Source organism: Glandiceps talaboti, chromosome 9 (assembly GCF_964340395.1).
Source record: "Glandiceps talaboti chromosome 9, keGlaTala1.1, whole genome shotgun sequence".
NCBI lineage: Eukaryota > Metazoa > Hemichordata > Enteropneusta > Spengelidae > Glandiceps > Glandiceps talaboti.
The window spans coordinates 21,084,926-21,100,600 of NC_135557.1; the positions used below are offsets into that span (position 1 = coordinate 21,084,926).

At 35.9% G+C, this 15,675-nt stretch overlaps 1 protein-coding gene across 3 annotated transcripts in view; it reads right to left on the minus strand.

The window, feature by feature from the left end:
- Nucleotides 1–15,675, minus strand: part of LOC144440243 (ubiquitin carboxyl-terminal hydrolase 25-like) — a 31,657-nt gene that overhangs the window by 9,586 nt on the left and 6,396 nt on the right. For 2 of the 3 annotated variants that reach the window (XM_078129568.1, XM_078129567.1), the window contains exons 3-17: nt 15,080–15,212; nt 14,217–14,382; nt 13,744–13,830; nt 10,163–10,303; nt 9,694–9,779; nt 8,821–8,912; nt 8,112–8,260; nt 7,176–7,303; nt 6,167–6,262; nt 4,428–4,640; nt 3,287–3,483; nt 2,387–2,457; nt 1,854–2,082; nt 1,481–1,684; nt 37–282 (exon numbers count right to left, since the gene is read on the minus strand). In XM_078129568.1, the coding sequence (XP_077985694.1) occupies nt 37–282; nt 1,481–1,684; nt 1,854–2,082; nt 2,387–2,457; nt 3,287–3,483; nt 4,428–4,640; nt 6,167–6,262; nt 7,176–7,303; nt 8,112–8,260; nt 8,821–8,912; nt 9,694–9,779; nt 10,163–10,303; nt 13,744–13,830; nt 14,217–14,382; nt 15,080–15,212 (2,238 nt within the window). The remainder of the gene's footprint in view (nt 1–36; nt 283–1,480; nt 1,685–1,853; nt 2,083–2,386; nt 2,458–3,286; nt 3,484–4,427; nt 4,641–6,166; nt 6,263–7,175; nt 7,304–8,111; nt 8,261–8,820; nt 8,913–9,693; nt 9,780–10,162; nt 10,304–13,743; nt 13,831–14,216; nt 14,383–15,079; nt 15,213–15,675) is intronic. The other variant, XM_078129569.1, reaches the window with a different exon arrangement.

Below are 15,675 nucleotides of genomic sequence, written 5' to 3' on the forward strand. Positions count from 1 at the left end.
TGCCTGTTAGTGTCAACAGTTCTAGATCACCAATACCTTTGTAGTTTGCTGGGTAGTGTACAGTCCCAGTGTCTCCCTGTCTTGATCGGACTCTTACAGACAGTCTATCTGGTACACTTTCTCTCTCCCTATCGTGTCTATCAATTACATGTTCCCTTTCTCTCCTGATAGGTACATCAATTACATGTTCCCTTTCTCTCCTGATAGGTACATACTCAGTTTGTTGTTCTCTTTCATCCAATTCTCTCTCTCTACGCAGACTCTGTCTTGGTTGTTTCAAGACTATCAAAGGTAAATGTAACATGTATACATGTACAGCTAAAAATGAGGTTCCATTGCTCTGCAATCATCTCTTGTAGTAGTTTCAAACTCAGAGCACAAACACATGTAACTTTAATATATTATGTAACTTATATACAGTAGCCTCACATTTTCAAACTGAATGCCTAGAATAGAATTCTTTATAATTGGACATACAGTAATCATTAGATCTGAACACTTTCAACAATAAACTTAAGACACATGTTTTTTTTGTGTGTTTTTTAAAAAAAAAAGCATTTTGTGTGGATTGACTATTATGAACTACACTTTAGTTCTGGAATCTGGCAAGTTATACATTATTGGACCTCGTCTCATCCCAAAGTGTTTACCACTGGTGATCAGTGTGCCCTCTAATGATAGTCAAATTTTGTTGTTGTCAGTCAAAATGATATAAAATTGTGATTTCTTGTGAGTCACCACATAGTACGAGACAGGGGAACACCAAATTTTGGTGCGTCACAAGAAATTGTGTACATGTCAGTGGTGTGTCAAATTGGCTTTGAGGGCTCATTGGTTTTGACATTACACATCATGAGATTTTACTGAGGAAGGCAAGTCACATTGATGAATCATAGACATAAACTTGGTTGCATATCAAAAAATATTTTTCTAATTATTTGAAGTTCCAACCTTATGAACCTCTTAACTGAGATAAAACTATGGGGTTTTAGAGTAGGATTTTCATTTTACTAAGCAGACTTCATTTAAAACGCTAATAACAGTAATTCAAATCAATCATCCTTACTTGATGTTGTACATGTAGCTGTTCTACGTTCACTGACTTGAGAGCAACTTGAAATATTTACAACTAATTCTTACTTGATGTTGTAGCTACTCTACGTTCACTGACTTGAGAGCAACTTGAAATATTTACAACTAATTCTTACTTGATGTTGTAGCTGCTTTCTGTTCACTGACTTGAGAGCAACTTGAAATATTTACAACTAATTCTTACTTGATGTTGTAGCTGCTTTCTGTTCACTGACTTGAGAGCAACTTGAAATATTTACAACTAATTCTTACTTGATGTTGTAGCTGCTTTCTGTTCACTGACTTGAGAGAGACTTGAAATATTTACAACTAATTCTTACTTGATGTTGTATCTACTCTGCGTTCACTGACTTGAAAGCAACTTGAAATATTTACAACTAATTCTTACTTGATGTTGTAGCTGCTTTCTGTTCACTGACTTGAGTAACTTCTTCATAGCTGGCAACACTTGACGATTTCCTCACTTGTTCTGAATCCCAATCAGCCATCTCTTTCTCAAACCTACAATTATCTGCTAAGACAAGACTTTGTAGATCCTCTGCCAGGGAGTCCAAACTCAGTGTTAACTGTCCTGTTTCACTGTCTGCCGCTTCTATCAATACAATGTATAAAAGATTAATAAATGTGTAAAATCTTTGTTAATTGGTTTGTCATCACACTAGGACAATGAACGAAAGATGAATATTATTTTGGGGAAAAACAAACTTATCGTTAAAATGTTGTACAGGGAAAAGATTAAGAACAAGGAAACTCCATCTTACCTGTAAAAAGATCTCGTTTATTGGCATCAACATACATAAGACAGTATGCACTAGCATTACCGGAACCACCAACTGATTCTCGCTGTAATTCCTCCCAACTGACTTCAACGACAGCAATATCATTGAATTTCAGCCACTTATTATGAGTATGATCTCGTACATAGGCCCAGTAGTGACCTGCTGACGCCTGCCCTTCATGCACAAGGACGGCATGCAGTGCATATGGAAACTGTAATAAATAGAAGAAGCCAAGTTAAGTGGGTAATAGACATCATATTATGAACATAGGTCTGAACCATAAACACAAATTAGCACTTGAGAAGTTTTGCAGGATTTTGTCATTGATAAAAGTAACAATATTAAACCAACATTTGAAGTCAGCGGTATACATTACTATGTACGGTATACACCTAGACATGATTATGCAGACTCTGCCACTGGGGGCGCTGTCACTTCCTCCATTCCCAAGAAGAATCTGGACTAACAAGTTTAATAGTGTTGGATTGCCATTGTACATTATAAAATCAACTCACCTTCTTCAGTTCTTCCTCTTCATACATACCATTTATATTTTCTGTCAGGCCATGAATATTTTCTTGTAAATCTGGAAAAATAATTTGCATGCAATGAAATAATGATTTGGCTATAAATAATTTGTTGGTCTTCCTATTGGGCTTTACCACATGGTATTCTAAGAACTTTACAATCATCACCCCTGGCACAGACCTATATAAGCACAACCCTTTATACTACAACTCCATAGGAACATACAATTCATTGCAGTATCTGATGTACATAAGATTACAGCAATCATATTGCAACCTCTATCCTACCAGGTCCCCAGGGAGAATACAATCCATTGCATCCTAATTAAGTACTTTGGATGAAAGGTGAAATTCACTCCAAGAAAGAAAGGGTTCTAGAGAGTTATTTCATGATTTTACATTATCTACAATTACTTGTGATTTCAGAGAAATGTCACCTTGACCTTAACCTTATGCCTTCATACAGTATCTTTGCTGTGTCATTGCAGCAGAAATTATTATTCATGGTTGAACAATGAATATTCATGACTCCTAAGTGCCTATAATTCAGTGTAAAACATCTCTCATGACTACACAACCAGCAACTTGTAGATTCCAAGCTAGCCACTCTAACCATTCAAATTATCTTCACTACATTATATATAAATTACATCATGTGCAGAGCACTCTCTACGCCAATTTGAAGCGCCACTGACGCACACAATTTCTAGTGACACACCAGCATTTGTTGCTATCCATCTCTTACTATGTGGTGACTCATAAGAAATGCCAGTTTTTATCATTTTGACTCACAACAACAAGATTTGGCTATCATTAGAGGGCACACTGATCATGAGTATTTACATGTACTGCACATGTACGTAGTTAGTCTATTACCAGTATCCTTACCTTTGACGTCACCAGCTACTTCTGTCCTCCATCGTCTAAGGCAATTCTGTAATACTTTAAGTTCTCCGTCTGTGATGTGTCTAGGTGACGGTGCGCCCTCACCTACCTTATCTTCACTTCCGTGAGGGGATTTGGGTGTAGTTGCCATAGCAACATCTGGAAGTGTTGACTTGACAGATGATGGACTAGGTGAAGCACTAAGAAAGAAATACAGAGAAAATATATTACAATAGATTTGTCTTTTTATTACTTGATGTACAATCATTGAACAGTAAACACCAAAACAGTGTATGTCATGTCATAAACTTAGTTTGCCTTGTGGTATTGTTTCAGATCACCATTGTTAGTAGAAATGACTAAATATGTAACAGTAAGTAGAACAACATACAGCACTGGTAATCCAGCCTTCGGTTTACTAAGATAGACTACAAACTAAATCTACTGTTCTTCAATGTGGTAGATTACACAAGTGGGTGATGTTGGGTTCCTCTGTTGTGCTTTTCTAATCACCCTGTGATCAAGATAGTGTAAACATTGGAAGTCCCAAAACAGCACTGCAAGTACATGGAACTCTAAATAAACTAGTTTTCAGAGACACCTCCCAACTGAGACTATAATTAAACCAGCGTCCATTCAATAGCTTATCACTGTTGTATCAACATGTTGCGACAATAGTTTTAGTTTGTGTCTATCTAAGAAAACCGAGGGCTCAACTACCTGGGTAATACTATACAGTTCTTCATATAAATAAACCAGATTTAAACAGAATGGCTTCCGTAAGGACAAAGTTTTGAGATTGTTGTTCCTATAGACAATTTATTGTTGGAATACAACAGAACATATGTAATAAATTATTTTTTCTCATTGATTGCTATTTGCCCATTGCGGTTAGTGATCTCCTGGCCAACCACAACATGTAACGTGGAGCTTTATAGAACGTTGTAGCATAGCACTCATCGTAGAAAGAGATTTAAAGGCCAAAAAAAAATTGTTTCTGGTCAGCACCCATCACTTAAGTACCCTCTTTCCTAGTTATTTTTATCTTCAGTTCCATAATCTGTTATACTCAACATACCTTGTCACAGAAACAAACATACGTTGTCATAGAAACAAACATACCTTGTCATAGAAACAAACATACCTTGTCATAGAAACATCCAACGACGTCCTAGGTGGCGTACTCATTTCCACATCCTCTGTAGTACCTTGGTTTTGTTTACCTGGAGTTGACGGTTCACTATTACAAAAACTATCACAGTCCAACAGTGGTTGACGACTACTGGCAAACTCCAGGGCATACTGTAGTACATCCATCAATGGGAATCGTTTAGCACCAGTTCCATAATTTAGAAACCTGTAGAGATCACAATTAAAATTGATGTTTTCTTGCTCTGGAATCAAGATTTTATATTTGTTCCGAACTCAGACTATAAAAAATTTAACTACTATAATTTGGCTAAATCACTTAACCTTCTTCAGCTTTTACTGTATACTATTCAATGATGTAGATTTATCATATGACTGCAGCTCCAAGTTTCCAAGTGATTCTACCAATATCTACTCAGTAAATTATTTACATTCTGAGTTTGGCACTACGATATGATATGAGATGATAATTTGATAGAAAAACATGAATCAGAAATGATATATGAAATATACTGAGGGCTGTAACACACCATGGTAGAGTGTAAGTTTTCATGACTTTGTTATAAATGGAAACAATCACTCCCAAATCACAAAAGGGTTGGACTAAGATGACACTCATTATGCTAGGTGACTTTGACTTTTTAACACGCTCACAGAGCTCATAGAGTCTATTTATTTATTTATTCAGCTTTGACGTAAAGTCAGGATGAGTCACACAGGTGACTAACACCTATAGAAAGCGACCCTCCTCCATGTTCAGTGTTAATACCGGAGTACCTGGGGAAAACCTGCATTATTCAGTAGAGTCAAACTGAACGACACTCTTCTTACTTACAGCGTGGTAAATTTAATCGAACCCTGAATGGGGTTCGAACCCCGACTGCAGTGGTAAGAGGCAAGTAATCTGCCGTTTTAGAGAGTATTACATATTGTTTATCTCCTAATGTTGGACTACAGTATTATGAATATACAGGAAAGAAATCTGTCACTGTATTCTTGAATGTGTTTTGAAGACTGTATTCATAAAAAATGTAGTCTTGATACATGTTGGGAAGTGTCAAGCCACTGATCAGGGACTGAAAATTAGTAACTAATGGCTCAGTTTGGATTAGGATTAAAATTCAGGTTTAGAATAATCCCATATAATCCTTATATTTATTTCAACTGATAAGATAGCACTGATACAAGAACCAAGGATTTAATGATAGACTGGAACATACCTATAATGGCACAACAGCCCTATGTTTGTACTTACTTACTTACTTACTTACTTACTTACTTACTTACTTACTTTACTCACTCACTCACAGACTGGTACATACCTATAATGGCACCACAGCCCTATTTTTGTACTTACTTACTTACTTACTTACTTACTTACATGTACTTACTTACTTACTTACTTACTTTACTCACTCACTCACTCAGACTGGTACATACCTATAATGGCACCACAGCCCTATGTTTGTACTTACTTACTTACTTACTTACTTACTTACAGACAGACTGGTACATACCTATAACGCCACAACAGCCATATGTTTGTACTTACTTACTTACTTTACTCACTCACTCACTCACAGACTGGTACATACCTATAATGGCACCACAGCCCTATATGTTTGTACTTACTTACTTACTTACTTACTTACTTACCTTACTTACTTACTTACTTACTAACTCAGACTGGTACACACCTACAATGCCACAACAGGCCTATATGTTTGTACTTACCTTTCTAATTTTCCTTGCAATTCTTGTAACTGTTCTCTCAACTTTTTAATTTGTTCTCTTCTTATTCTTGTAATATTTCTATTGCACTCCATATACCTATGGTATGATATGATATACACATTGTATAAAAAGAGAATTTTGTAATATTTCTATTGCACTCCATATACCTATGATATGATATGATATACACATTGCATAAAAAGAGAACTTTATAATATTTCTATTGCACTCCATATACCTATGGTATGATATGATATACACATTGCATAAAAAGAGAATTTTGTAATATTTCTATTGCACTCCATACACCTATGATATGATATGATATTACATTGCATTTACATGTATTACAACTAACTGAGTATAGAACGTTTAACTACATGTTTCTGTGTTACAATCTAAATTCAATTACTGTATGGCTGTATCTTAACTTCGTGTCTGTCTGTCTATGTCTCTCTCTGATTATCTGTCTCTACTAAAATGTCTCACTCTGTCTACCACACTTTTTCTGTATCTCTGTTTCTATTAGATTGTCTCTCACTCTATCTTTCTGTGTTTATCATGCTGTCTCTATCTCTGTCTGTCTGTCTGTCTGTCTCTGTCTCTGTCTGTCTGTCTGTCTGTCTGTCTGTCTGTCTGTCTGTCTGTCTGTCTGTCTGTCTGTCTGTCTGTCTGTCTGTCTGTCTGTCTGTCTGTCTGTCTGTCTGTCTGTCTGTCTGTCTGTCTGTCTGTCTGTCTGTCTGTCTGTCTGTCTCTCTCTCTCTCTCTCTCTCTCTCTCTCTCTCTCTCTCTCTCTCTCTCTCTCTCTCTCTCTCTCTCTCTCTCTCTCTCTCTCTCTCTCTCTCTCTCTCTCTCTCTCTCTCTCTCTCTCTCTCTCTCTCTCTCTCTCTCTCTCTGCCTGTGTCATTCTCTTTGTATGTCTCTCTCATTCAGTCTCCTTCCCTTACTCCCACTGTTTCTGTACGTTAACAAACATACATATCTTCAAGACACATTACCTTCTACTTACCTATCCATATAGATTATTTGGGGAAATGTTAATTTATTGTGAATTTTTTCTGGTCTTCCATATTGTTGATTAAATTGAAACCTCGAGAGTTCAAACGTCAATACTGGAGGTAGACAGGTAAACCAATGCTGAGGATAGAAACATAGCACAAAGGTCATTACTGAGATAAACAGGTAAACTAAGTTCAAAGGTCAATACTGAAGGTAGACAGGTAAACCAATGCTGAGAAGAGAAACATAGCACAAAGGTCATTACTGAGATAAACAGGTAAACTAAGTTCAAAGGTCAATACTGAAGGTAGACAGGTAAACCAATGCTGAGAAAAGAAATATGGGTATGTTCACCTCAACAAGCAACAGACCTAAAGGATGTATCTGATTGGTTGATTCAAACTAACCAGAAACAAACTTAGGATGTGTGTGATTGGTTGATTAAACTCTCACAAGCAAAGTACTCGTACCTTAAGGATTTATATAATTGGTTGATTCAAACCCACCAACAGCCCTAGGATGTATGTGATTGTTTGACTCACTTCTCATCAGCAACATGACAGACCTTAGGATATATATGATTGGTTGATTCAAACCCAGCAACAGACCTTAGAATGTAAGTGATTGGTTGATTCACTTCTCACAAGCAGCTAGGACATATATGATTTGGTAATTTGAACTAACAGGTATTAAGATGTAGGTGATTGGCTGATTCCAACCCAACAACCCAACATCAGATATTAGGATGTATGTGATTGGTTGAGTCCAACCAAACACCAGATGTTAAGATGCATGTGATTGGCTGATCACAACCCAACACCAGATATTAGGATGTAGGTGACTGGCTGATTCCAACCAAACACTAGATGTTAAGATGCATGTAATTGGTTGATCACAACCCAACACCAGATATTAGGATGTATGTGATTGGTTGATTTCAACTCACCTCTTGTCCTGATGGGCTGGCCGCATCCGAGTTGATGGATTCTATTTCAACTTTAGCAGTAGCAGCCTCTAAACTTTCATGTAAATCATTAAAACCATTCACCTGCAGTGGATACTGACCAAATGTCTCTTGGTTAGAGAACACTTTACCTACAGGGATTAATAAATTATAACATTGACCAATCAGGTGAATACAGGTGTTCAAACTATTGTGAATATTTGCATGCAGGAGTAATTAATTATAACATTGACCAATCAGGTGAATACAGGTGTTCAAACTATTGTGAATATTTGCATGCAGGAGTAATTAATTATAACAGTGACCAATCAGGTGAATACAGGTGTTCAAACTATTGTGAATATTTGCATGCAGGAGTAATTAATTATAACATTGACCAATCATGTAAAGTACAGGTGTTCAAATTCAAATTATTGGGCACATTTTCCATTGGCTAGATATATATTGGAACAGATTCACAGAGCAACAGTAGTACATGTATGTACAAGACTGTATTTATCAGGTCAGTAAATCATGTGGTGTGATGTGAAGCTATTACAAGGCTGCCTCTGATTGGATAACATACATATACTTTATCACTCATTAACAATACAGTCAACAGATGTGTTTGTTTCCTTTATTTTCTAACCAATCAGAATGAACCTTATGAAGCACTTTGCATTATCTGAGTGAAATAGTAGCATAAACTTACCTTCATTGATACCTTCAGCTCTAAATTGACCATAAAACAAACGAAGCATTGGATTCCTTGAATCTTTCTCAGTCTCGTCTTCTTTTTCACCACTGTCAATAAAACAAAACTAGTTGGTACTTTTTGCATTCAATAATTTAAGTGTTTTTGCAAAGGTTGGTGAACTCCAGTAACAGAATGGGGGAAACTGGTAAAATTGGCAGTGTTTCCCCATAGAGTCTGTCTATGGTAATTTTGTTTGGGAACTCAGGTAAAAAGACATGGAACCACATAGTAAGAGATAGGGGAACAACAAATTTTGGTGTGTCACTAGAAATTGTGTTTGCCAGTGGTGCGTCAAATTGGCTTTGAGGGCACACTTACACCATGTGAGTTGTACATGCTCTCACAACAATTCGTCATGTCACATAATGTGTATGTCACTTATGACCTTATTGCACTGATGTAATGAATGTTTTCTGTACCTTCCTGCATTGCTAATATCAAATTTGAATCATTGATGCTTCCCTACATCTCAAATTTTGTGTACTGGTACAAACATTGGTGTCACTAGAAATTGTGTTTGCCGGTAGTGCATCAAATTGGCTTTGAGGGCACACTTACACCATGTGAGTTGTACATGCTCTCACAACAATTCGTCATGTCACATAATATATATGTTACTTATGACCTTATTGCACTGAAGTAATGAATTGTGTACCAATACACAAAATATTAGATGTAGGGAAGCATCAATGATTCAAATTTGATATTAGCAATTCTTGAAAGTACAGAAAACATCATTGCAAACCTGAACACAGAAAACATCATCTGTATACAAATGTACATAAACAGTACAAATATACAAAATCAGAAATCCAGTTTTTAACTTACCCACTATTCTTTCTATGCCTTGAAACATCTAATTTGAAGGCATCTTCTAACCACTCAAGTAACTTGTGAGTAAATTCACTAACATCCTGTAAATAAAACAATGCTCGGAAATGTAATGCTTGCGAGTTTATTGTAATATTGTAGATAATTTCTCAAATGTTGAGTAAAGTGTGAGGAGAAAAAAGAATGTAGTAAAAGAATGTGGTAAAGTCATATCTACTATTTTACCTGTTTAGTAATGAAAATTTCTACTGATAGAGTCAAAACGTTTCTTGGAAGCGAGTCCCAAATTTTCACTGAAGTCTTGTCAGCATTGTCAGGGGTACACTACAATGGGCTTTCATCACCCCTGATGAAATGTCAGCGAAAATTTGGGATTTGCGTCCAAGAGATTGTTTGACTCTGTGAGTAGAAATTTTCATTACTAAGTATGAACCCAGAGTCTATGAACATTTACTCCCAAACTAACCTGTTGTTCACTTGAATTAGAACTGAATGCTGCTTTCAGGATTTCCACTGATCTTATTGGGTCAACGTATTTCCTCTTCGTACCAACCATCAAGGCAAACAGCGCCCTCAACTCATTCATAAAGATCAGATTACGAGATTCCTGTGTAGAGAATGAATGTTAAGAAATTACTTAAGTATGACGAAGGAAGGAGATACCGCAGATATTCTAAGAGTTTCAAATGATGGATATATAACATGATTTAGAACAAGACCTTACAGTTTATTATTACATATCATGTTAGACTTGCTGAAGTCTCAAGGTTCATTTGCTGTTTGAATAAAATGTTTCTTTTTCAACACAAGTGTGTTCTTTTATGTGAAATAATGATATTTTCTATTTCATTCACATTTTTATTATAGATTCATCATGTGACCTGATTGCAATTTAAATATGTCTAATTGTGCATTCAACCAATCAGATTCTCTGAAAGAAATACTGGTGGTTGTAAAAACTATCAATAGACGAGATGAACATAGTGAAAATTCAAAAAATCAAAATGTCAGTTAGGATAGCAGAGATAATGTACTAGCGTTAGTCCTTCAAGTCTACAGGTAGGCTACTGTACAACAGAAATAGTAAGAAGTGTTCCACAGTTTTCTGGATAGAAGCAGTGTGCCAATTTGACTCACTGATGCACTGCAATTTCTTGTGATTCATTAAAATTTGGTCTTCCCCAATCCATTACTACATGGTGATAAGTGTGCCCCTATATATGTTTAAGCCAATATGACACACCACTGACATACAGCAATTATTTATGACCCATCAAAATTTTGTGTTCCCCTATCTCTGTGTGTATGGTGACTTAAAGTGGCCATATGGATGAGAATTTGGTATTTATTTTGGATTTTTATTTGATAAAACAGCTTCACTATGTTTTTCTACTTGAAAAAATAAAGTGAAATAACATATACCAAGTCCGTGTTCATAACTCAATACATTGCAAAAAGATGCAAAAAGTTTGTTATTGTATGTACAATAACAAACATTTTACACATTGTTTAATCTTTTGCAGTTTATTGAGTTGAAAACATAGACTTGGTATATGTTATTTCACATTATTTTTTCAAGTAGAAAAACATAGTCAAGCTGTTTTATCAAATAAAAATCCAAAATAAATACCAAATTCTCATCCATATAGCCACTTTAAGTTTCATACAGGAAACCTAGATTTTATCATTTCACATAATAAAATATGTCTTTCATTACAAAGCAGGGTCACTGAATACGGGATACATGTAGTGATGTACTGGGTAAATAATATTGGATGTCTATCTTTAACCTCCAGTCTGTCAAGTAACCTATAAATCTAACAGTACATAAATCATGCTGACAATCATCAAACGCCTTACGCTAGGCTTTGAACAACTTGAAACTCTAGAATGATGACGACAGATAGAACTATGCTAATAATTATCAAAGAATTCTGAGAATGTAGGAGTGTTGGGTGATGTATGTCAATGGTACATATACAATATCAAAGGTTACGACCTTGAAAATGATCACACATATACATCTACACTGCACACTTCATGTCTACATGTATACTGCATTAGTCAGGATGTCAGTGTGGTATCCAATCATCTCCAACCTCGTAAAGAGAGATCTTTTAGAGTCAATGAAGGATAGCACTATACTAACACTTATACACTTCTCATTATTAATACACAAGAATTCAAAGGCTACGTTGGGTTTCTACTCAAGACAGCATGACTTCAAGATCTTGAAATATGAATATATAATCACTTCAAACTTGATAGCTGTCAAGGGATGATACAAGAATTCTCAGTTCATGTACCATTTTAACATAAACACTGCGTGACTTTAAGATGTTTTAATATGAATATATAATAATCACTTGAAAACTGATAGTCGTCAAGGGATTTTTCTGTTATTGGGTCTGACTTATCACAAAACTATTTCTTTACGCTGGAAGGTTATGGAGAACTATTTCTTTCAGCTGGAAGGTTATGTAGAACACGGTATTTCTTTCAGCTGGAAGGTTATGTAGAACTATTTCTTTCAGCTGGAAGGTTATTGAGATTAAAAAATCATGTACTGCAAGTTACTTTTCAATGGTTCTCTATGATACATTTCATGCAGAAACCAGAAGCACATGTTACACTTGTTTTGTGCATTTTCTGTATTCTTTTCTTTCCCAAAATAAAGTTTAACAACAATATTCATAATTAAATATAGCACAAAATTGCAATCTTCCTATTTTAAAGTGTAGTGCATTTATGTGTAGAATTTCTTATTGGTCACTGCATCATAGTCAGTGAGCAGTAACCAGCAATGGGCTGTACTGCAGCAATAACGCTTGTATATGGACACTAAAATACACACCACAGACGTCAGAGTAACATCACATTGCTGTACATGTACGTAGGTCTTACTATTTCAGGAGGATATCTATTACAGAACTATGATATGCGCTCACAAGATTGTAGTTCCTAGCTAAGCTGTGAACATCATTTTAATTTTTATAGAGTTATTTGTGAATTCTTGATTTTTCTTCTCAGAATTCACTCCTAATACATTGTTTTCAGTCAGGCTATCAATAGACTAGTTGGTTACACCTAGTAATTTCTTCAGAGTAATTTGCAAACAACAACTTACATTTACAAGCACATTTTTGCAGATATTGATCCATTATTTTCTAAGGACTACATGGGATATATTTTGTTGATACCATAGTTTGAACCAACAGGTACAGAATGCTATAAGTTGCACACTCACATAAGATTTCTCTCATGTAATAAGTTCCAACATGTTAGCCTACATGTATGTCATTATGGCAACATGTCAGTCTGTCAAAGTTCTCAGTGTAAACAGGCCATCCATGTGATACGATATACTAGTATACATTTGTATATAACAATACAGTGCACTTTGTATGATTCCAATTAAACTAGGCTGATTCATAGACATTTATAAGTGACCTCATATACACAGATGTCATCTAAGGTCAGAGTAACTCCTTTGACCTTTACTACATTTCAGATGTCATCATAAACATGATGTTATGTAAATGTTTACGGTATAATGAATGCCATGCTGTGAGTTTAAAGGGGTGTAGTCTATATCATTTATTTATATTTCATAGAAGGCTTATGAATGGAGTCTCTATGTATTACAACACCAAAGTTAGGATACAAATTGTGAAATGTTGCAATTGTAAATATGGATGCTATTTGGCCATCTTTGATTTGGTTACAAAGTAAGATATGCAAATGTCACATACATGTATATGTTACCTGTGTGACAGGTTTGGTTGAAAAACAGTTGGTGAATGTGAAAGAGATGAGAGCAAGTGCATGCACACACACACACACACACACACACACACACACACACACACACACGCACATACACACAGACAGACACAGACACACACACAGACACACACACACACACACACACACACACACACACACAGACACACACACACACACACAACCCATTCCAACAGCCCTTCACAGACTTCATCCATTGAAGCTAACAAAGCACAGTACAGGACAATACATGTAGATACTAACCACAACATTAGCAGCATTCTTGACATCAGGCTGTGGTGCTGTGAATTGTAACACCAAATGACGAAACACTGGTAGGTGAAATAAAGACTGGAACAGAATGAAAAACAAAGTTAAATAGGGAACTAGCAGTCTACCCTGAATTGAATGGTGAATTGTGGGATTTGTGGTATCCTCAATGCATTAAATGGTGAATTGTGGGATTTGTGGTATCCTCGATGCATTAAATGGTGAATGGTGGGATTTGTAGTATCATTCCGTTAATACACATCTGTCATAAAAAATCTGGTCACATTGGTTATAAATAATCTTTTGGTATATATTCTTTGGGGATTGTGTGGTTTATAAGTTGACTCACTTTGTTGTTCAACTTTAGGAACTTTAATTATTTGAAATCAAAAGACCAATTGCAAGCTCTATGCAACTTTTTTTTTTTTTTTTTCGCTCTATGCAACTTGACAAAGGTTACAACTTACCTGTATAACTGCACTAAACCAGCATGTATTACCAACGTTCTTCAAACCTACAGGCCAGCCATTGTTTCTTTTCCTCTCGTAGGGATTGAGAGGATCTGTAAACCAACCCTCTCCACGTTTCCTTTTGGCACCATGTTTTGTTTCAAGCAGACTCTCTTCTAAAGCCCTGTAATTTAATAACACAACAATTGTAAGAGATACCAGGCACTTACGTACACTATAAGAAGTCATATTTGACCATATCTGGCTATTTTCGATGGGGTAAAAATCAGAGCAGAGGATGTGTAAATGTGGTGAGTATGAGACAAAGTTCCACCTTTTAACTTAATTTAACCACCCCCCCCCCCCCCCATGATCTCTTCCCAGGTGGTTATAGACAGTCAAAAGTGGTACTACGTCTTGTACTACCCCTGGACAGAGATGGTGGTTAGGTGGGTCACAGGTAGGGTAAAGGTGGGTAAATTGGACTTTCCGTGTAGTAACAATATACATGTATGCACTGCTTTTGAAATGGTTTTTGAGTGGTTTATGAGTCTACATGTATATTGAGTCTGAATTGGACTGTAAGATCAAGTTAGTGACCTGAAATAGAGCAGGTAAATCAAGGTCAACAACCATACTCTGGAAGTTGTATGCTGAATGAGTTGTTGATGGCAGCAATGAAAATGAAATGTACATGTACCAGTCTTTTAAAAATCTGCTAAGTTTGTTTTACTGCTTGGGGAGTAGCCTGTGAGTTTCCCACAATAAAATGGCTCTAACTGTTGATGATCTGTGGCATTTATACCTGACAAATCTTTCAAAAATAACCACATATTTAATAGGTATGTATATCAAATAACAACTTCTACAATTGTTCATACCTGCTAATATCTTGTTCTTCTGCTGATACTCCGATATGATTGGATGGATTATTATCTTGTAAGCTTAGCGCTATTGCTCTCTGTAAGTCAGATTTGTCTTCTCCTTCATTGGTCAGATCTATCACTCCTTGGGCTGTCAGAAAAGTCAAATAATTTCGCAAAGTTTTACTACATATACATTTTTGTAAATAAAAACAACACCCCCCCCCCCCCCAGGTCAGATCTATCACTCCGTGCGCTGTCAGAATGTCAAATAATTACACAAAGCTTAGCTACATATAAATACCCCCCCCCCCCCCAGGTCAGATCTATCACTCCGTGCGCTGTCAGAAATGTCAAATAATTAAAGTTTAGCTACATATAAATACAAAATGTAAAGACAAACACCCCTTCATTGGCTAGATCTATCACCCCTTGGGCTATACATATACACAGTTGAAAAAATTATTACATTAAGTTACTATGTATCTATAAAAGCAAACACAATATATAAAATATATAATGATTCAAGATTAGCTAAAAGCAGACCAAGTTTGGCATTGATTATGACAATTTTTGATGTGTATTAAGTGACAAAGTACACATAGAGTATAGTT